This window comes from Uranotaenia lowii, chromosome 1 (assembly GCF_029784155.1).
Source record: "Uranotaenia lowii strain MFRU-FL chromosome 1, ASM2978415v1, whole genome shotgun sequence".
Taxonomy (NCBI): Eukaryota; Metazoa; Arthropoda; class Insecta; order Diptera; family Culicidae; genus Uranotaenia; species Uranotaenia lowii.
In genome coordinates, this window is record NC_073691.1 from 125,666,345 (window position 1) to 125,688,840 (window position 22,496).

Genomic DNA, 22,496 nt, shown 5'->3' on the forward strand with positions numbered 1-22,496 from the left:
TTATAAGAAGAATCAATATTTCAAATGTAAACATTGGAGTAGAAGCTGATGGTTTTTCGAAACAGTTTTTGGTTGATTTTCACGGTAAAAGTCCTCGAAAGCGCTATTTATGGCAGTATTTAGGTAAATCTTGTTGTTAATCTATCTCTCTTTCATTTTTCAGCTAAACCTGCAGGAGGAAAAATCCGGAAGTGCCTCAACTAGTGACGAATTGACAGGAGCATCTTTTACAATGATGGAATTTCACAACTCATCCGAACGACGTCGTAAATTAAGCGATGGATGGACGTTGCTGAGCCTTTTCCAGTCTTCACATACCAGGGCCTGCAGTGCCAAGGACGGAAGGGAATCAGCCCCGGAGATCGGTTCTGGTAAGTTTTATGTATCGTCGAAGTTGGTCAACAGTTACTTTGTTGTGTTTTCTTTTTTTTTCTTTTCTTTTCAGGTGCTGGGCTTCAAATCAGTCGCGGAAAAAACACCAATGGGTTTTCCGGAGGAGTCAGCCAACTCGTACGAGTTTGTACCAACTCTTGCGAGCACCGTACAGGGAAGGTACACTGGACCTAGCTTGGCGTTATACCTGTTGGCGAAAGAGGACTGGCGAAAATTCCGCTTGTAAACCTGCTGGCCGATTTCGTACACTGGAGAAGAAGTTTTTGAACGTAAGTTGTAGTTTTTACTATTTTTCTCGTAGTTTTTCCTTATATTGGTTTTTACTAAGTCGCGAATAAATTGATTGGTTCGTAATTGCTGATCTTGTCGATCCAAATCCGAAATTCCTTTCTCGTCTCTATCGATTCGGTGCTCTTCGCCCGAATTCACGATTTCATGTCCGAAGATTACTTTATACGGTGAAAATCCTGTGGCACTATGCAGAGTGCTGTTTAAAGCATGTTCTACTTGCGGTATGCGTGTATCCCATTGTGTTTGATCAGACCTCACATAGGTCCTGATACAAGCATTAATGGTACGGTTAAGTCTTTCCACCGGATTGGATTGACTATGGTGGCGTGGATTCGTCCAGTGACGTACTTTGTATCTGTCGAGAAATGTTTTAAAATCTTTAGAAAGAAACGTCGAGGCATTGTCAGAAATTAAGTATTCGGGTGCGGAGTATCGCAGGAACCAATTCTCCTCAAGTAACTTGCACACTTGGGAGGTCGCAATTTTCTTAACGGGTAGAAGAAGACAAAACTTAGAAAAAATATCCATTATTACGAATAGGTGGGAGTTCCCTTGTTTGCTCCTGGGGAGGGATTGAATGAAATCGATTGCTACCAATTGAAAAGGCTTTGTTGCAACCCTTTGATTCCCCATTGGAGGGTGTTGAGAGCGATTAGTAGGTTTGGATTCTTTACAAATAGAACATTTAGCAATATAAGACTTTACATGCTGTGCCATTTTGGGCCAGTAGTAAAGTTTCCTGATTTTGGCGAGCGTTTTCTCGCACCCCTGATGTAAAGAATCGTCATGACACTCTGCCAAAATTTGTTCCTGCATGTCGGGAGGGACGCAAATTTTCCAGGAGAAATGATAGTCCGTAATGGGTTCTGGGGAGGATATAAATCGTTTCAAGATACCGTTTTCTAGCCTATAATCCTTGTTATTTTCGGGGACTATTTTTGTATGGATGACCAAAGTGCAAAATCTTTCTCGGAACGTATCAGGGGGAGGCATGGGACAACGTAGCATAAACGAAGGAAAATCAAAGCAAAAAGTGGAAACAACTCCAACTAAATAATCACTGCAACAGGGTTAAAGTTTTACAAAATACAAGGCGGTTATTTATTGGCTGTACAAGCCCTGAACTGTACATCACTTTTAGGTGTATACTTGCGATTTCGGTGTAGTTTTCGTATTCTTCGAGTTGCATAAAACTCCGGAAATTCTTTCTCCTCGAAGCGGGCAGCTACTCTAGCGGATTCTCACCAGTTTCGGCGTCCCGAAATGGTGTTGAATCGAGATGATGCAGGCCGGAGTCAGCGTGGTTGTCAGGTGGAATCGGTTGAAGTTATGTCCACCGGGTCGAAGATATTTTCTGTCCGTATTTCTGTCGTATTTTTGTTGTTGGTGTTGGTTCGGCCCACAACCGCTGCCACGAGGTCGATCCGAAGCTTGTAGGATGAAAATTAAAAAGAAAAAGGTCCTCTGGACCTAACCAAAGAAATTACTACACCTGTGATGCAATGTTTTTTTAACCGCATGTTCTTTTTATAACTATTTTTAACAATTTTCATAAATATATATACAAACATTTTATAAATTTTACCTTTTTCTTCGTAAACTGTTTTTAACTTGTTATTTGTTTTCCGCCGTTGTTGTTTTACGTGATTTTAAGCTATTTTAAACAAACAATAACCTTAGTTTATTATAATAAACATAACCACGTGTTTTTAACATGTTTCGTACAAAGTTTATAACTTTTACCTTTTTGCGCACTATAAGTTTTAATATTTTTCGTTTTTGTAGTCGTTTTAACAATTAAGCTGTGATTGTAGCCTGTTACATAAAAAAGACATTTAAGTTTCACGATTCATACATGTAACATTTTCAAAGTTCGGTACGTACTACTTTTTTAGTGTTTTAATAAACGTTCATATTTGTAGTTTTAGCCACTTTTAACTATTTGTTTGTAACGTCCTTTTTTAACTTGTAGACGTATCTCCGTTTTTAACCCTGTAATTTTAGTAAAATATTTAGAATTTGTTGCACCACTTTACACAAAATTCGTACTTTTTACGTTAAGAACACGACGCGCACTTCTTTGCCCTAAGGCGTTCACGGACAGAAAGACTCTGCACTTGCTAGGCCGAATCTTCACCACCTCGAATTACATAAAGTTCATCCGACCGTCACACCAATATATAAGCACGTCATCAAACGGAACTGACGTGTGCGACGTTGATTGGGTGATAACACTTCCTCGCAATAACAAAAGCCTGTTCATCCGCGCCCATGGGTATCTCTCGGGAGAGAGTAGCCGCGTAGTGAGAGGGATGGGAGGTAAAATGGGACGAACCCCTGAGTGGCGATTGTTTTGACGTCTCTCGATGAGAGTTAGTGAGAACCCCTTACCAGGGATGTAGTCGATTTAGAAAAAGTGTCGGAGACACATTATTTTTATGTACAAGTAACAAACGGTTACAACATTCATGCTTGTATGTCAACAGTTTTAAGCACTGTCACCTATGCTGTAACCATCCCTATAAACCGCTAGACTACATTCTGATGGGAGGAAACGGTTGCTCACACGTTTGACTGACTGCACCATCGAAGCGGTTGGCCGTGCCTGATGAGTCGAGAAATTCTCCGACACACATAGCTTTTCCAATTTGGGGTCTTTTTAGGCTTGATTATGAATATTCCTAATATTTATTAACTTTTTAAATTAACAAAAATTCAGAGTTAGAAAAAAAACACGTCCTGCTTCAGTCGAAGACTACTTCGATCTGAAGATCAATGTTATAAATTATTAAATATATAATAGCTTAACTCTATTACATGGATTGAATGGGGGGTTGGACAGGGCATCTAATGACCGGAAAACTGATATACAATGGATTGTGGGTTCAAGCTATCCGAAGTAAAGGAGATAAGGGCATAAAGGCCACCTTAAGGAAAACGCTTATTTAACCATAGAGAACAGTTAGAATATGTGAATTACATCATTGTTTCGTGTTCAGTGTGTGTGTGTGTGTGTGTGTGTGTGTGTGTGTGTGTGTGTGTGTGTGTGTGTGTGTGTGTGTGTGTGTGATCCATCCAACGACCCCCTGAGCTGGCAGGTATGTTATGCAAAAGACGCAATTTTAATCTATTTGATTAAAACTGTTCGATTGCGGGTGCTGGCGGTGTTAGCTCTATTGAAATTCCAGAAACCCATTTCAGAATGACAGAGACCTAGCTGCACATTCCGAGGTTACTTTCCTTGTCAATAAGCCCCGCCTAATCATAGCCACATGGCCAAGTGGGTCATGTAGTTATGATTAGACATTCCATCTCTTATTGTTGACGTATTCAACTACTAGATTAATATAATTGCCTAATTATATTAAAATAGTACCCTAACTTGTCCAATAAAAGATAGACGTGTATTTAATTTTATGGCGATATACATTTAAGATAACAATTATATCATGGGAAAAGATTATTGTATAAGATAAAGGAAAAAAATATGAAAGGAAATATTTAGATGCTTATCGAAAGAGCTGAAAACAAATATCATTAAAAATCACTAAAATTTTTGTTGAACATAAATAATAAAAAATATCCAATGCACAATTCGTTCGTATTTTAATGTTGAAAAATCTGATTTGTGGTTGAGTATTCCTCTGATTGAAAGCTGCAATAAATTATTAATACAAAACAAATTAAACGCCATGCGCCAATCATGCTTTTCAAGGAATGAAGGTAAACTGCGACCTTTCTGTGAATAACAATTTTAAAATGGCAATATACAAATAAAAACAAATTCACATATACAATATATACGATAAAATAGATATAAAAAATATAATGAGATGAAAAATATAACAGTTATTTTAAACATTTCAACTTAGATTTGCTGGTAGCGTTTATTAGTTCCGTCTTCGGCCTTTGCTCTTCTCTTTCCTGGGAAAAATAAATATTTTCAACAATTATTTATTATTTGAGTAAGTATAAGTATAAATGATATTTCAATATTTATTTTTTTGTTTTACTCCAGAACAAGGGTTCTGCTCCAACCAATCTTTTTCAAGTCTACGTTATTTTGTTGGTTTACTGAAAAGACTAGTAGTACAAAATGAAACAAAAGCATAGCAGACGTCGTGTGAAGGAAATCGTTACTGGAGTTGGATAACAAACATTCAAAATTTATAGCATCTTTATAATACAAATTGAAAGTTTCCTTGCCCTATAAATAAACTCTAAGAATCATGTATTATAAGCGACTAATCAATTACAACCGTTTCTTTAAAAAAAAAAACTAACGTTGATTGAAATCTGGCAACTCTGTAAATAAGTTGTCATGGTTCAAGTCATCTGACCGAAACTATGTTGTATCTTCCGTAACTTTGAACTTCCAGAGTTTTTATAAACGTTCGTGTCCTGGACACGAACCTTAGACTGCCAATAATCTCGAATCATGCTCAGACCACTGTGACCATATTACCACATCTGAATGAGGATTGACCAGCGTAAACCACTTAAAGTACAGGTTGAAATGGTTGATCGATAAATTAACACTTAACTTTGGACTACCAATTTCATTTTTTTAATTCTTATTGAAAAAAATAACAATTTTGTGACGTTGCGAAAAAAAAATTGAATTAGATGTAACACTAGCGCCACTTTGTATAAGAAATTATGTGGAATTAATTGGAAGTTCATTGAGCTTTGAGAACTTGTGCCCGGACTTGCGTGAAAGTTTCAACACAACTTAGTGATGAATTTTTCGAGCCTTGCTCCGAAAATAAAAATGGCTAGAATGGCAAAAATTTTCTAAACTGATTAGGCACCAATATAAAATTATCGATAAAACCACCGAATTTGTTAAATAAATAAACAAAACAAAAAACAAAAAAAAACTTATCTTGAACCTCTCCTCTCAATCCGGCTGCTATGGCTCATCCTCTATCACAGCTTTCGTTGGTTAGGCGTCCGGGAGGGCGTAGTACAAGCCCCATACTACGCAGTTCTTCCAGAAAAGAAAACGCATCTTGTGGAAAATCATCACCATCACAAACCATTAAACAACACTTGCACAAGACCGGATATTCCGCGAAAACGTTACACGAACATTGAATATCTTTTCGGAATCATATTTTAAAAAATATCACCGGAAACATACAAAAAACTTTAAATATATAAGGACCGAAACACGAGCAACCTCCATTCGGCAGCAGCGTTGCCAGCCTCCCCCTACATCATTGTTTCGTGTTCAGACACTCAAATTGTCTATTTTCTAGTTTGCTGAAACTTGAAAAACTAGATAAAAACGTTTAAAAATGCATTTTTTTTAAATTTTGCCAAAAGCTGAAAACCAGTCACTGTAGGGGCATAATGAGAACCACCACTGGGGCAGTATAAGCAACATTAATCGAGGCAAAATGAGCGTTTTCTGCAGGGGAGTCTAGCAGCGAATTCAACTCGATGAAGTCAATTGTATACTAGAGCTACATCTGTCGATTGGGCCTTTTGGTAAGGTGTCGGAGAGGTAATCAGTAGACTCAAGTTCGATTCCTGGTCAAGATGATTTTTTTTTCATTTATCATTCATTAACGATGCATTTTGCACTAAACGGTGAGCCGTAGATTCATCAAACAAAGAAATTACAAAAAAATTTATTAATTATTTAAAAATCTAGGTCTGTTTGTAGAATTCAAACAATGAACACATGCTCATACATTATATTTCTGGTGTTTTGTTTGACAGATGATGCTACTAGCCGTATAATGTTACAATAAAAAAATCAATCATGAATGGTATGTGAAAATAAATCCCCTCGAACAGGATTCGAACTCGAGTCTAATGATTACATCTCCGACATCTTACCAATAAGCCAAATCGTCAGCTGTAGCTCTATTTTTCAGTTGACTTCATCGTGTTAAATTCGCTGCTAGGTTATACGGCAGAAAACGCTCATCTTGCCCTGATTAAAAATGCTGCTGTTATTTTTGTTTGCCTAAAGCGGGCCATAGACTACACAAATTGGCCTGTACAAATTCGATGATTCCACGACGGTTGTTTGATCTATGCTCGCCCACACACGATACAAACATATTTCACGCGAACACAAACGATTGCTGGCGAAAACAGCAACAGCAACAAAAAAACCATCTCCACCCCGGCTGGGAGAATTTTTTCAAACAAATAAACCAGGTATAAAGTTTGTATTAAACTTACCAAAATAGCATAAAGCTACAAAAATGGAGGCGATATATCAATAATGACATGATTGAAAATGATTTAACTTAATCACAAAAAGCAAAATAAACAATTTTTAGTATTTTGAGTAAAACGAAAAAAAAATTCTCTACCGAGAGTTGAACTCCAGTCCTCCGAATGTGCTGTCCGACATCTTCCCAGCTAACATAAAATCGTAATAGAAATGATAATCCAAATCGAATATTAAGACATATTCAATAACCATCGTAAACAAGTTGGTATTGAGTGATTTTCTATCATTCATTTACGAGAAGCTTTGCTCAAAAAAAGTTGAATCGGATAGCAGTTGAGTCAATTCGTAAATATGTCTCCAAAAAGTTGAGAATACGCTAATTTGACATTTACGATTTGAGTAAACTGATTTACGATAAATGAGCGGTCCTTCCTTCTTTCTCCCTTTGACCGGTTCGTGAACAGAAAATCTCACATATAGAGCTATGGCGCGAATCATTTCAACTGATGAGTTGGCATAGTGGTAAGATACCGGACAGACATCTCGGAGGCTGGAGTTCAAATCTCGGTCCGGGAATTTTTTTTTTCGTTTTACTCAAATTACTTCAAATCGTATATTCTGCATTTCGTGGGGAAATCGAATCGTTAAAATCTTTGTCATTGTAGATATATCGCCTCCACTTTTAGAGCTATATGCTATTTTGGTAAGTTTAATACAATCTTTTCATCTGGTATATTCGTTTGATTAATTCTGTTGTTCCTGCGATATACCCTCTTAAATGTTTGCTGGGTTACTACAATACCAACTCATCAATTGATTTGTGCCACGCTCTATAATTGAGATTTTAATTTTACGGTCCGGTCAAGGTAAAAAAAAAGGGGCCGTTCAGATACCAGACAGAAAAATGAGATTTTTGACCCCCTCCCCCCTCCGTGGACATTTGGCAAACCCCTACCCCCCCTCTCGGATGCCCACGCTGACAGAATTGAAATTGTTTTTTTTTCTAAATCTTATTTGACAGTTAGAAAATACCACTTTCTGCCTTTTCGATATTGCAATGGCTGATTTAAAAAAAAAGAATTCATCATTTCCTGATACCTATAAAATAATTTTATAAATTTTAAATTTCTAAACTATCATATGTATGTATTTATAACTTGCTTTCGAGTAGCTATTTATTGTTCAAACTTATACTGGAAAGCTTTGAAATTTTAAGATTTTTATTTAAACATCTTAATATTTATTCACCTTTAGAAAACATTTTAAAAGTCAGTTTGCCCACGGGGACATGACCCAAACCCCTACCACCCGCTCCGTGGACAAGCGTAGACATTTCCATACCCCCCTCTCCCCCCTAAGTTGTCCACGTGGTATGTGAATGGCAGGAGACAGGATAGAGCGTCAATTGAAGGCTCGCCCATTTATTAAAAAAACAGTTCATTTTTAGATAACGATTAACGTAATATCAAACTATCACATTCTCAATTTTTGGCTACATATTTACAAACTGATCAACTTGCAGTAGGGGAGATAAGGGCATAATGGCCACCTTAAGGAAAACGCTTATTTAACCATAGAGAACAGCTGTAATATGTGAATTACATCATTGTTTCGTTTTCAGACACTCAAATAGTCTATTACCTAATTGATCTAAATTCTCTGACTCTAGTTCTAGTAGTGCCACCTATACTGGGTTGTTCGGGACAGTCTCTAGAACACTCCTGATATAGTGGCTACGAGTTTATATCGAGGTATTTGAACAACATTTTTCAAACATTGAAATTGCATTTTTTTTATTTTCAACAAAAAATCTGCATACTGAACTTTGAAACACTATAACTCGCCTCTGACCCTAGTTCTGGTAGTGCCACATATACTGGGTTGTTTGGGACAGTCTCTAGAACACTCCTGATATAGTGGCTACGAGTTTATATCGAGGTTTTTGAACAACATTTTTCAAACATTGAAATTGCATTTTTTTCTATTTTCAACAAAAAATCTGCATACTGAACTTTGAAACCCTATAACTCGCCTCTGACCCTAGTTCTGGTAGTGCCACCTATACTGGGTTGTTCGGGACAGTCTCTAGAACACTCCTGATATAGTGACTACGAGTTTATATCGAGGTTTTTGAACAACATTTTTTTAAACATTGAAATTGCATTTTTTTTTATTTTCAACAAAAAATCTGCATACTGAACTTTGAAACCCTATAACTCGCCTCTGACCCTAGTTCTGGTAGTGCCACCTATACTGGGTTGTTCGGGACAGTCTCTAGAACACTCCTGATATAGTGGCTACGAGTTTATATCGAGGTTTTTGAACAACATTTTTCAAACATTGAAATTGCATTTTTTTAAATTTTCAACAAAAAATCTGCATACTGAACTTTAACACCCTATAACTCGCCTCTGACCCTAGTTCTGGTAGTGCCACATATACTGGGTTGTTTGGGACAGTGTCTAGAACACTCCTGATATAGTGGCTACGAGTTTTTATCGAGGTTTTTGAACAACATTTTTCAAACATTGAAATTGCATTTTTTTTTATTTTCAACAAAAAATCTGCATACTGAACTTTGAAACCCTATAACTCGCCTCTGACCCTAGTTCTGGTAGTGCCATCTATACTGGGTTGTTCGGGACAGTCTCTAGAACACTCCTGATATAGTGGCTACGAGTTTATATCGAGGTTTTTGAACAACATTTTTCAAACATTGAAATTGCATTTTTTTTTATTTTCAACAAAAAATCTGCATACTGAACTTTGAAACCCTATAACTCGCCTCTGACCCTAGTTCTGGTAGTGCCACCTATACTCGGTTGTTCGGGACAGTCTCTAGAACACTCCTGATATAGTGGCTACGAGTTTATATCGAGGTTTTTGAACAACATTTTTCAAACATTGAAATTGCATTTTTTTTTATTTTCAACGAAAAATCTGCATACTGAACTTTGAAACCCTATAACTCGCCTCTGACCCTAGTTCTGGTAATACCACCTATACTGGGTTGTTCGGGACAGTCTCTAGAACACTCCTGATATAGTGGCTACGAGTTTATATCGAGGTTTTTGAACAACATTTTTCAAACATTGAAATTGCATTTTTTTTTATTTTCAACGAAAAATCTGCATACTGAACTTTGAAACCCTATAACTCGCCTCTGACCCTAGTTCTGGTAGTGCCACCTATACTGGGTTGTTCGGAACAGTCTCTAGAACACTCCTGATATAGTGGCTACGAGTTTATATCGAGGTTTTTGAACAACATTTTTCAAACATTGAAATTGCATTTTTTTTTACTTTCAACGAAAAATCTGCATACTGAACTTTGAAACCCTATAACTCGCCTCTGACCCTAGTTCTGGTAGTGCCACCTATACTGGGTTGTTCGGGACAGTCTCTAGAACACTCCTGATATAGTGGCTACGAGTTTATATCGAGGTTTTTGAACAACATTTTTCAAACATTGAAATTGCATTTTTTTAAATTTTCAACATAAAATCTGCATACTGAACTTTAACACCCTATAACTCGCCTCTGACCCTAGTTCTGGAAGTGCCACCTATACTGGGTTGTTCGGGACAGTCTCTAGAACACTCCTGATATAGTGGCTACGAGTTTATATCGAGGTTTTTGAACAACATTTTTCAAACATTGAAATTGCATTTTTTTCTATTTTCAACAAAAAATCTGCATACTGAACTTTGAAACCCTATAACTCGCCTCTGACCCTAGTTCTGGTAGTGCCACCTATACTGGGTTGTTCGGTACAGTCTCTAGAATACTCCTGATATAGTGGCTACGAGTTTATATCGAGGTTTTTGAACAACATTTTTCAAACATTGAAATTGCATTTTTTTAAATTTTCAACAAAAAATCTGCATACTGAACTTTAACACCCTATAACTCGCCTCTGACCCTAGTTCTGGTAGTGCCACCTATACTGGGTTGTTCGGGACAGTCTCTAGAACACTCCTGATATAGTGGCTACGAGTTTATATCGAGGTTTTTGAACAACATTTTTCAAACATTGAAATTGCATTTTTTTTTATTTTCAACGAAAAATCTGCATACTGAACTTTGAAACCCTATAACTCGCCTCTGACCCTAGTTCTGGTAGTGCCACCTATACTGGGTTGTTCGGGACAGTCTCTAGAACACTCCTGATATAGTGGCTACGAGTTTATATCGAGGTTTTTGAACAACATTTTTCAAACATTGAAATTGCATTTTTTTTTATTTTCAACAAAAAATCTGCATACTGAACTTTGAAACCCTATAACTCGCCTCTGACCCTAGTTCTGGTAGTGCCACCTATACTGGGTTGTTCGAGACAGTCTATAGAACACTCCTGATATAGTGGCTACGAGTTTATATCGAGGTTTTTGAACAACATTTTTCAAACATTGAAATTGCATTTTTTTTTATTTTCAACAAAAAATCTGCATACTGAACTTTGAAACCCTATAACTCGCCTCTGACCCTAGTTCTGGTAGTGCCACCTATACTGGGTTGTTCGGGACAGTCTCTAGAACACTCCTGATATAGTGGCTACGAGTTTATATCGAGGTTTTTGAACAACATTTTTCAAACATTGAAATTGCATTTTTTTTAATTTTCAACGAAAAATCTGCATACTGAACTTTGAAACCCTATAACTCGCCTCTGACCCTAGTTCTGGTAGTGCCACCTATACTGGGTTGTTCGGGACAGTCTCTAGAACACTCCTGATATAGTGGCTACGAGTTTATATCGAGGTTTTTGAACAACATTTTTCAAACATTGAAATTGCATTTTTTTTTATTTTCAACGAAAAATCTGCATACTGAACTTTGAAACCCTATAACTCGCCTCTGACCCTAGTTCTGGTAGTGCCACCTATACTGGGTTGTTCGGGACAGTCTCTAGAACACTCCTGATATAGTGGCTACGAGTTTATATCGAGGTTTTTGAACAACATTTTTCAAACATTGAAATTGCATTTTTTTTTATTTTCAACGAAAAATCTGCATACTGAACTTTGAAACCCTATAACTCGCCTCTGACCCTAGTTCTGGTAGTGCCACCTATACTGGGTTGTTCAGGACAGTCTCTAGAACACTCCTGATATAGTGGCTACGAGTTTATATCGAGGTTTTTGAACAACATTTTTTTAAACATTAAAATTGCATTTTTTTTTATTTTCAACAAAAAATCTGCATACTGAACTTTGAAACCCTATAACTCGCCTCTGACCCTAGTTCTGGTAGTGCCACCTATACTGGGTTGTACGGGACAGTCTCTAGAACACTCCTGATATAGTGGCTACGAGTTTATATCGAGGTTTTTGAACAACATTTTTCAAACATTGAAATTGTATTTTTTTTTTTATTTTCAACAAAAAATCTGCATACTGAACTTTGAAACCCTATAACTCGCCTCTGACCCTAGTTCTGGTAGTGCCACCTATACTGGGTTGTTCGGGACAGTCTCTAGAACACTCCTGATATAGTGGCTACGAGTTTATATCGAGGTTTTTGAACAACATTTTTCAAACATTGAAATTGCATTTTTTTTTATTTTCAACGAAAAATCTGCATACTGAACTTTGAAACCCTATAACTCGCCTCTGACCCTAGTTCTGGTAGTGCCACATATACTGGGTTGTTTGGGACAGTCTCTAGAACACTCCTGATATAGTGGCTACGAGTTTATATCGAGGTTTTCGAACAACATTTTTCAAACATTGAAATTGCATTTTTTTTTATTTTCAACGAAAAATCTGCATACTGAACTTTGAAACCCTATAACTCGCCTCTGACCCTAGTTCTGGTAGTGCCACCTATACTGGGTTGTTCGGGACAGTCTCTAGAACACTCCTGATATAGTGGCTACGAGTTTATATCGAGGTTTTTGAACAACATTTTTCAAACATTGAAATTGCATTTTTTTTTATTTTCAACGAAAAATCTGCATACTGAACTTTGAAATCCTATAACTCGCCTCTGACCCTAGTTCTGGTAGTGCCACCTATACTGGGTTGTTCGGGACAGTCTCTAGAACACTCCTGATATAGTGGCTACAAATTTATATCGAGGTTTTTGAACAACTTTTTTCAAACATTGAAATTGCATTTTTTTTTTTATTTTCAACAAAAAATCTGCATACTGAACTTTGAAATCCTATAACTCGCCTCTGACCCTAGTTCTGGTAGTGCCACCTATACTGGGTTGTTCGGGACAGTCTCTAGAACACTCCTGATATAGTGGCTACGAGTTTATATCGAGGTTTTTGAACAACATTTTTCAAACATTGAAATTGCATTTTTTTTTATTTTCAACGAAAAATCTGCATACTGAACTTTGAAACCCTATAACTCGCCTCTGACCCTAGTTCTGGTAGTGCCACCTATACTGGGTTGTTCGGGACAGTCTCTAGAACACTCCTGATATAGTGGCTACGAGTTTATATCGAGGTTTTTGAACAACATTTTTCAAACATTGAAATTGCATTTTTTTAAATTTTCAACATAAAATCTGCATACTGAACTTTAACACCCTATAACTCGCCTCTGACCCTAGTTCTGGTAATGCCACCTATACTGGGTTGTTCGGGACAGTCTCTAGAACACTCCTGATATAGTGGCTACGAGTTTATATCGAGGTTTTTGAACAACATTTTTCAAACATTGAAATTGCATTTTTTTTTATTTTCAACAAAAAATCTGCATACTGAACTTTGAAATCCTATAACTCGCCTCTGACCCTAGTTCTGGTAGTGCCACCTATACTGGGTTGTTCGGGACAGTCTCTAGAACACTCCTGATATAGTGGCTACGAGTTTATATCGAGGTTTTTGAACAACATTTTTCAAACATTGAAATTGCATTTTTTTTTATTTTCAACGAAAAATCTGCATACTGAACTTTGAAACCCTATAACTCGCCTCTGACCCTAGTTCTGGTAGTGCCACCTATACTGGGTTGTTCGGGACAGTCTCTAGAATACTCCTGACAAACATTGAAATTGCATTTTTTTAAATTTTCAACAAAAAATCTGCATACTGAACTTTAACACCCTATAACTCGCCTCTGACCCTAGTTCTGGTAGTGCCACCTATACTGGGTTGTTCGGGACAGTCTCTAGAACACTCCTGATATAGTGGCTACGAGTTTATATCGAGGTTTTTGAACAACATTTTTCAAACATTGAAATTGCATTTTTTTTAATTTTCAACAAAAAATCTGCATACTGAACTTTAACACCCTATAACTCGCCTCTGACCCTAGTTCTGGTAGTGCCACCTATACTGGGTTGTTCGGGACAGTCTCTAGAACACTCCTGATATAGTGGCTACGAGTTTATATCGAGGTTTTTGAACAACATTTTTCAAACATTGAAATTGCATTTTTTTTTATTTTCAACGAAAAATCTGCATACTGAACTTTGAAACCCTATAACTCGCCTCTGACCCTAGTTCTGGTAATGCCACCTATACTGGGTTGTTCGGGACAGTCTCTAGAACACTCCTGATATAGTGGCTACGAGTTTATATCGAGGTTTTTGAACAACTTTTTTCAAACATTGAAATTGCATTTTTTTTTATTTTCAACGAAAAATCTGCATACTGAACTTTGAAACCCTATAACTCGCCTCTGACCCTAGTTCTGGTAGTGCCACCTATACTGGGTTGTTCGGGACAGTCTCTAGAACACTCCTGATATAGTGGCTACGAGTTTATATCGAGGTTTTTGAACAACATTTTTTTAAACATTTAAATTGCATTTTTTTTTATTTTCAACAAAAAATCTGCATACTGAACTTTGAAACCCTATAACTCGCCTCTGACCCTAGTTCTGGTAGTGCCACCTATACTGGGTTGTACGGGACAGTCTCTAGAACACTCCTGATATAGTGGCTACGAGTTTATATCGAGGTTTTTGAACAACATTTTTCAAACATTGAAATTGTATTTTTTTTTTTATTTTCAACAAAAAATCTGCATACTGAACTTTGAAACCCTATAACTCGCCTCTGACCCTAGTTCTGGTAGTGCCACCTATACTGGGTTGTTCGGGACAGTCTCTAGAACACTCCTGATATAGTGGCTACGAGTTTATATCGAGGTTTTTGAACAACATTTTTCAAACATTGAAATTGCATTTTTTTTTATTTTCAACAAAAAATCTGCATACTGAACTTTGAAACCCTATAACTCGCCTCTGACCCTAGTTCTGGTAGTGCCACCTATACTGGGTTGTTTGGGACAGTCTCTAGAACACTCCTGATATAGTGGCTACGAGTTTATATCGAGGTTTTTGAACAACATTTTTCAAACATTGAAATTGCATTTTTTTTTATTTTCAACAAAAAATCTGCATACTGAAATTTAAAACCCTATAACTCGCCTCTGACCCTAGTTCTGGTAGTGCCATCTATACTGGGTTGTTCGGGACAGTCTCTAGAACACTCCTGATATAGTGGCTACGAGTTTATATCGAGGTTTTTGAACAACATTTTTCAAACATTGAAATTGCATTTTTTTTTATTTTCAACAAAAAATCTGCATACTGAACTTTGAAACCCTATAACTCGCCTCTGACCCTAGTTCTGGTAGTGCCACCTATACTGGGTTGTTCGGGACAGTCTCTGGAACACTCCTGATATAGTGGCTACGAGTTTATATCGAGGTTTTTGAACAACATTTTTCAAACATTGAAATTGCATTTTTTTTTATTTTCAACGAAAAATCTGCATACTGAACTTTGAAACCCTATAACTCGCCTCTGACCCTAGTTCTGGTAGTGCCACCTATACTGGGTTGTTCGGGACAGTCTCTAGAACACTCCTGATATAGTGGCTACGAGTTTATATCGAGGTTTTTGAACAACATTTTTCAAACATTGAAATTGCATTTTTTTTTATTTTCAACAAAAAATCTGCATACTGAAATTTAAAACCCTATAACTCGCCTCTGACCCTAGTTCTGGTAGTGCCATCTATACTGGGTTGTTCGGGACAGTCTCTAGAACACTCCTGATATAGTGGCTACGAGTTTATATCGAGGTTTTTGAACAACATTTTTCAAACATTGAAATTGCATTTTTTTTTATTTTCAACAAAAAATCTGCATACTGAACTTTGAAACCCTATAACTCGCCTCTGACCCTAGTTCTGGTAGTGCCACCTATACTGGGTTGTTCGGGACAGTCTCTAGAACACTCCTGATATAGTGGCTACGAGTTTATATCGAGGTTTTTGAACAACATTTTTCAAACATTGAAATTGCATTTTTTTTTATTTTCAACGAAAAATCTGCATACTGAACTTTGAAACCCTATAACTCGCCTCTGACCCTAGTTCTGGTAGTGCCACCTATACTGGGTTGTTCGGGACAGTCTCTAGAACACTCCTGATATAGTGGCTACGAGTTTATATCGAGGTTTTTGAACAACATTTTTCAAACATTGAAATTGCATTTTTTTTTATTTTCAACGAAAAATCTGCATACTGAACTTTGAAACCCTATAACTCGCCTCTGACCCTAGTTCTGGTAGTGCCACCTATACTGGGTTGTTCGGGACAGTCTCTAGAACACTCCTGATATAGTGGCTACGAGTTTATATCGAGGTTTTTGAACAACATTTTTCAAACATTGAAATTGCATTTTTTTTATTTTCAACAAAAAATCTGCATACTGAACTTTGAAACCCTATAACTCGCCTCTGACCCTAGTTCTGGTAGTGCCACCTATACTGGGTTGTTCGGGACAGTCTCTAGAACACTCCTGATATAGTGGCTACGAGTTTATATCGAGGTTTTTGAACAACATTTTTCAAACATTGAAATTGCATTTTTTTTTATTTTCAACGAAAAATCTGCATACTGAACTTTGAAACCCTATAACTCGCCTCTGACCCTAGTTCTGGTAGTGCCACATATACTGGGTTGTTCGGGACAGTCTCTAGAACACTCCTGATATAGTGGCTACGAGTTTATATCGAGGTTTTTGAACAACATTTTTCAAACATTGAAATTGCATTTTTTTAAATTTTCAACAAAAAATCTGCATACTGAACTTTAACACCCTATAACTCGCCTCTGACCCTAGTTCTGGTAGTGCCACATATACTGGGTTGTTCGGGACAGTCTCTAGAACACTCCTGATATAGTGGCTACGAGTTTATATCGAGGTTTTTGAACAACATTTTTCAAACATTGAAATTGCATTTTTTTCTATTTTCAACAAAAAATCTGCATACTGAACTTTGAAACCCTATAACTCGCCTCTGACCCTAGTTCTGGTAGTGCCACCTATACTGGGTTGTTCGGTACAGTCTCTAGAATACTCCTGATATAGTGGCTACGAGTTTATATCGAGGTTTTTGAACAACATTTTTCAAACATTGAAATTGCATTTTTTTAAATTTTCAACAAAAAATCTGCATACTGAACTTTAACACCCTATAACTCGCCTCTGACCCTAGTTCTGGTAGTGCCACCTATACTGGGTTGTTCGGGACAGTCTCTAGAACACTCCTGATATAGTGGCTACGAGTTTATATCGAGGTTTTTGAACAACATTTTTCAAACATTGAAATTGCATTTTTTTAAATTTTCAACAAAAAATCTGCATACTGAACTTTAACACCCTATAACTCGCCTCTGACCCTAGTTCTGGTAGTGCCACATATACTGGGTTGTTTGGGACAGTGTCTAGAACACTCCTGATATAGTGGCTACGAGTTTATATCGAGGTTTTTGAACAACATTTTTCAAACATTGAAATTGCATTTTTTTCTATTTTCAACAAAAAATCTGCATACTGAACTTTGAAACCCTATAACTCGCCTCTGACCCTAGTTCTGGTAGTGCCACCTATACTGGGTTGTTCGGGACAGTCTCTAGAACACTCCTGATATAGTGGCTACGAGTTTATATCGAGGTTTTTGAACAACATTTTTTTAAACATTGAAATTGCATTTTTTTTTATTTTCAACAAAAAATCTGCATACTGAACTTTGAAACCCTATAACTCGCCTCTGACCCTAGTTCTGGTAGTGCCACCTATACTGGGTTGTTCGGGACAGTCTCTAGAACACTCCTGATATAGTGGCTACGAGTTTATATCGAGGTTTTTGAACAACATTTTTCAAACATTGAAATTGCATTTTTTTTTATTTTCAACAAAAAATCTGCATACTGAACTTTGAAACCCTATAACTCGCCTCTGACCCTAGTTCTGGTAGTGCCACCTATACTGGGTTGTTCGGGACAGTCTCTAGAACACTCCTGATATAGTGGCTACGAGTTTATATCGAGGTTTTTGAACAACATTTTTCAAACATTGAAATTGCATTTTTTTCTATTTTCAACAAAAAATCTGCATACTGAACTTTGAAACCCTATAACTCGCCTCTGACCCTAGTTCTGGTAGTGCCACCTATACTGGGTTGTTCGGGACAGTCTCTAGAACACTCCTGATATAGTGGCTACGAGTTTATATCGAGGTTTTTGAACAACATTTTTCAAACATTGAAATTGCATTTTTTTTTATTTTCAACAAAAAATCTGCATACTGAACTTTGAAACCCTATAACTCGCCTCTGACCCTAGTTCTGGTAGTGCCACCTATACTGGGTTGTTCGGGACAGTCTCTAGAACACTCCTGATATAGTGGCTACGAGTTTATATCGAGGTTTTTGAACAACATTTTTCAAACATTGAAATTGCATTTTTTTTTATTTTCAACAAAAAATCTGCATACTGAACTTTGAAACCCTATAACTCGCCTCTGACCCTAGTTCTGGTAGTGCCACCTATACTGGGTTGTTTGGGACAGTCTCTAGAACACTCCTGATATAGTGGCTACGAGTTTATATCGAGGTTTTTGAACAACATTTTTCAAACATTGAAATTGCATTTTTTTTTATTTTCAACAAAAAATCTGCATACTGAAATTTAAAACCCTATAACTCGCCTCTGACCCTAGTTCTGGTAGTGCCATCTATACTGGGTTGTTCGGGACAGTCTCTAGAACACTCCTGATATAGTGGCTACGAGTTTATATCGAGGTTTTTGAACAACATTTTTCAAACATTGAAATTGCATTTTTTTTTATTTTCAACAAAAAATCTGCATACTGAACTTTGAAACCCTATAACTCGCCTCTGACCCTAGTTCTGGTAGTGCCACCTATACTGGGTTGTTCGGGACAGTCTCTAGAACACTCCTGATATAGTGGCTACGAGTTTATATCGAGGTTTTTGAACAACATTTTTCAAACATTGAAATTGCATTTTTTTTTATTTTCAACGAAAAATCTGCATACTGAACTTTGAAACCCTATAACTCGCCTCTGACCCTAGTTCTGGTAGTGCCACCTATACTGGGTTGTTCGGGACAGTCTCTAGAACACTCCTGATATAGTGGCTACGAGTTTATATCGAGGTTTTTGAACAACATTTTTCAAACATTGAAATTGCATTTTTTTTTATTTTCAACAAAAAATCTGCATACTGAACTTTGAAACCCTATAACTCGCCTCTGACCCTAGTTCTGGTAGTGCCACCTATACTGGGTTGTTCGGGACAGTCTCTAGAACACTCCTGATATAGTGGCTACGAGTTTATATCGAGGTTTTTGAACAACATTTTTCAAACATTGAAATTGCATTTTTTTTTATTTTCAACAAAAAATCTGCATACTGAACTTTGAAACCCTATAACTCGCCTCTGACCCTAGTTCTGGTAGTGCCACCTATACTGGGTTGTTTGGGACAGTCTCTAGAACACTCCTGATATAGTGGCTACGAGTTTATATCGAGGTTTTTGAACAACATTTTTCAAACATTGAAATTGCATTTTTTTTTATTTTCAACAAAAAATCTGCATACTGAAATTTAAAACCCTATAACTCGCCTCTGACCCTAGTTCTGGTAGTGCCATCTATACTGGGTTGTTCGGGACAGTCTCTAGAACACTCCTGATATAGTGGCTACGAGTTTATATCGAGGTTTTTGAACAACATTTTTCAAACATTGAAATTGCATTTTTTTTTATTTTCAACAAAAAATCTGCATACTGAACTTTGAAACCCTATAACTCGCCTCTGACCCTAGTTCTGGTAGTGCCACCTATACTGGGTTGTTCGGGACAGTCTCTAGAACACTCCTGATATAGTGGCTACGAGTTTATATCGAGGTTTTTGAACAACATTTTTCAAACATTGAAATTGCATTTTTTTTTATTTTCAACGAAAAATCTGCATACTGAACTTTGAAACCCTATAACTCGCCTCTGACCCTAGTTCTGGTAGTGCCACCTATACTGGGTTGTTCGGGACAGTCTCTAGAACACTCCTGATATAGTGGCTACGAGTTTATATCGAGGTTTTTGAACAACATTTTTCAAACATTGAAATTGCATTTTTTTTTATTTTCAACAAAAAATCTGCATACTGAAATTTAAAACCCTATAACTCGCCTCTGACCCTAGTTCTGGTAGTGCCATCTATACTGGGTTGTTCGGGACAGTCTCTAGAACACTCCTGATATAGTGGCTACGAGTTTATATCGAGGTTTTTGAACAACATTTTTCAAACATTGAAATTGCATTTTTTTTTATTTTCAACAAAAAATCTGCATACTGAACTTTGAAACCCTATAACTCGCCTCTGACCCTAGTTCTGGTAGTGCCACCTATACTGGGTTGTTCGGGACAGTCTCTAGAACACTCCTGATATAGTGGCTACGAGTTTATATCGAGGTTTTTGAACAACATTTTTCAAACATTGAAATTGCATTTTTTTTTATTTTCAACGAAAAATCTGCATACTGAACTTTGAAACCCTATAACTCGCCTCTGACCCTAGTTCTGGTAGTGCCACCTATACTGGGTTGTTCGGGACAGTCTCTAGAACACTCCTGATATAGTGGCTACGAGTTTATATCGAGGTTTTTGAACAACATTTTTCAAACATTGAAATTGCATTTTTTTTTATTTTCAACGAAAAATCTGCATACTGAACTTTGAAACCCTATAACTCGCCTCTGACCCTAGTTCTGGTAGTGCCACCTATACTGGGTTGTTCGGGACAGTCTCTAGAACACTCCTGATATAGTGGCTACGAGTTTATATCGAGGTTTTTGAACAACATTTTTCAAACATTGAAATTGCATTTTTTTTTATTTTCAACAAAAAATCTGCATACTGAACTTTGAAACCCTATAACTCGCCTCTGACCCTAGTTCTGGTAGTGCCACCTATACTGGGTTGTTCGGGACAGTCTCTAGAACACTCCTGATATAGTGGCTACGAGTTTATATCGAGGTTTTTGAACAACATTTTTCAAACATTGAAATTGCATTTTTTTTTATTTTCAACGAAAAATCTGCATACTGAACTTTGAAACCCTATAACTCGCCTCTGACCCTAGTTCTGGTAGTGCCACATATACTGGGTTGTTCGGGACAGTCTCTAGAACACTCCTGATATAGTGGCTACGAGTTTATATCGAGGTTTTTGAACAACATTTTTCAAACATTGAAATTGCATTTTTTTAAATTTTCAACAAAAAATCTGCATACTGAACTTTAACACCCTATAACTCGCCTCTGACCCTAGTTCTGGTAGTGCCACATATACTGGGTTGTTCGGGACAGTCTCTAGAACACTCCTGATATAGTGGCTACGAGTTTATATCGAGGTTTTTGAACAACATTTTTCAAACATTGAAATTGCATTTTTTTCTATTTTCAACAAAAAATCTGCATACTGAACTTTGAAACCCTATAACTCGCCTCTGACCCTAGTTCTGGTAGTGCCACCTATACTGGGTTGTTCGGGACAGTCTCTAGAATACTCCTGATATAGTGGCTACGAGTTTATATCGAGGTTTTTGAACAACATTTTTCAAACATTGAAATTGCATTTTTTTAAATTTTCAACAAAAAATCTGCATACTGAACTTTAACACCCTATAACTCGCCTCTGACCCTAGTTCTGGTAGTGCCACCTATACTGGGTTGTTCGGGACAGTCTCTAGAACACTCCTGATATAGTGGCTACGAGTTTATATCGAGGTTTTTGAACAACATTTTTCAAACATTGAAATTGCATTTTTTTAAATTTTCAACAAAAAATCTGCATACTGAACTTTAACACCCTATAACTCGCCTCTGACCCTAGTTCTGGTAGTGCCACATATACTGGGTTGTTTGGGACAGTGTCTAGAACACTCCTGATATAGTGGCTACGAGTTTATATCGAGGTTTTTGAACAACATTTTTCAAACATTGAAATTGCATTTTTTTCTATTTTCAACAAAAAATCTGCATACTGAACTTTGAAACCCTATAACTCGCCTCTGACCCTAGTTCTGGTAGTGCCACCTATACTGGGTTGTTCGGGACAGTCTCTAGAACACTCCTGATATAGTGGCTACGAGTTTATATCGAGGTTTTTGAACAACATTTTTTTAAACATTGAAATTGCATTTTTTTTTATTTTCAACAAAAAATCTGCATACTGAACTTTGAAACCCTATAACTCGCCTCTGACCCTAGTTCTGGTAGTGCCACCTATACTGGGTTGTTCGGGACAGTCTCTAGAACACTCCTGATATAGTGGCTACGAGTTT

General features: G+C 37.0%; 1 protein-coding gene and 1 long non-coding RNA gene across 4 annotated transcripts; one reads left to right on the plus strand and one right to left on the minus strand.

Moving 5' to 3' along the window:
* Window positions 1-13: 13 nt before the first annotated feature.
* Window positions 14-721, plus strand: LOC129739828 (uncharacterized). Its single transcript, XM_055731360.1, has 2 exons — window positions 14-84; window positions 164-721. The coding sequence occupies exons 1-2, from the start codon at window positions 49-51 to the stop codon at window positions 617-619; spliced, it is 492 nt and encodes a 163-aa protein (XP_055587335.1). The 5' UTR covers window positions 14-48; the 3' UTR covers window positions 620-721.
* Window positions 722-1,657: 936 nt separating this feature from the next.
* LOC129739830 (uncharacterized) lies at window positions 1,658-3,082 on the minus strand. 3 transcript variants are annotated; one of them, XR_008735980.1, is made up of 5 exons: window positions 2,734-3,082; window positions 2,569-2,676; window positions 2,428-2,499; window positions 2,270-2,338; window positions 1,658-2,154 (listed from the first exon to the last, which is right to left on the minus strand). It is a non-coding gene; the product is annotated as an uncharacterized LOC129739830 (long non-coding RNA). The 3 variants fall into 3 exon arrangements; XR_008735979.1 differs by having other exon boundaries at window positions 2,569-3,082; XR_008735978.1 differs by having other exon boundaries at window positions 2,428-3,082.
* Window positions 3,083-22,496: the final 19,414 nt, after the last annotated feature.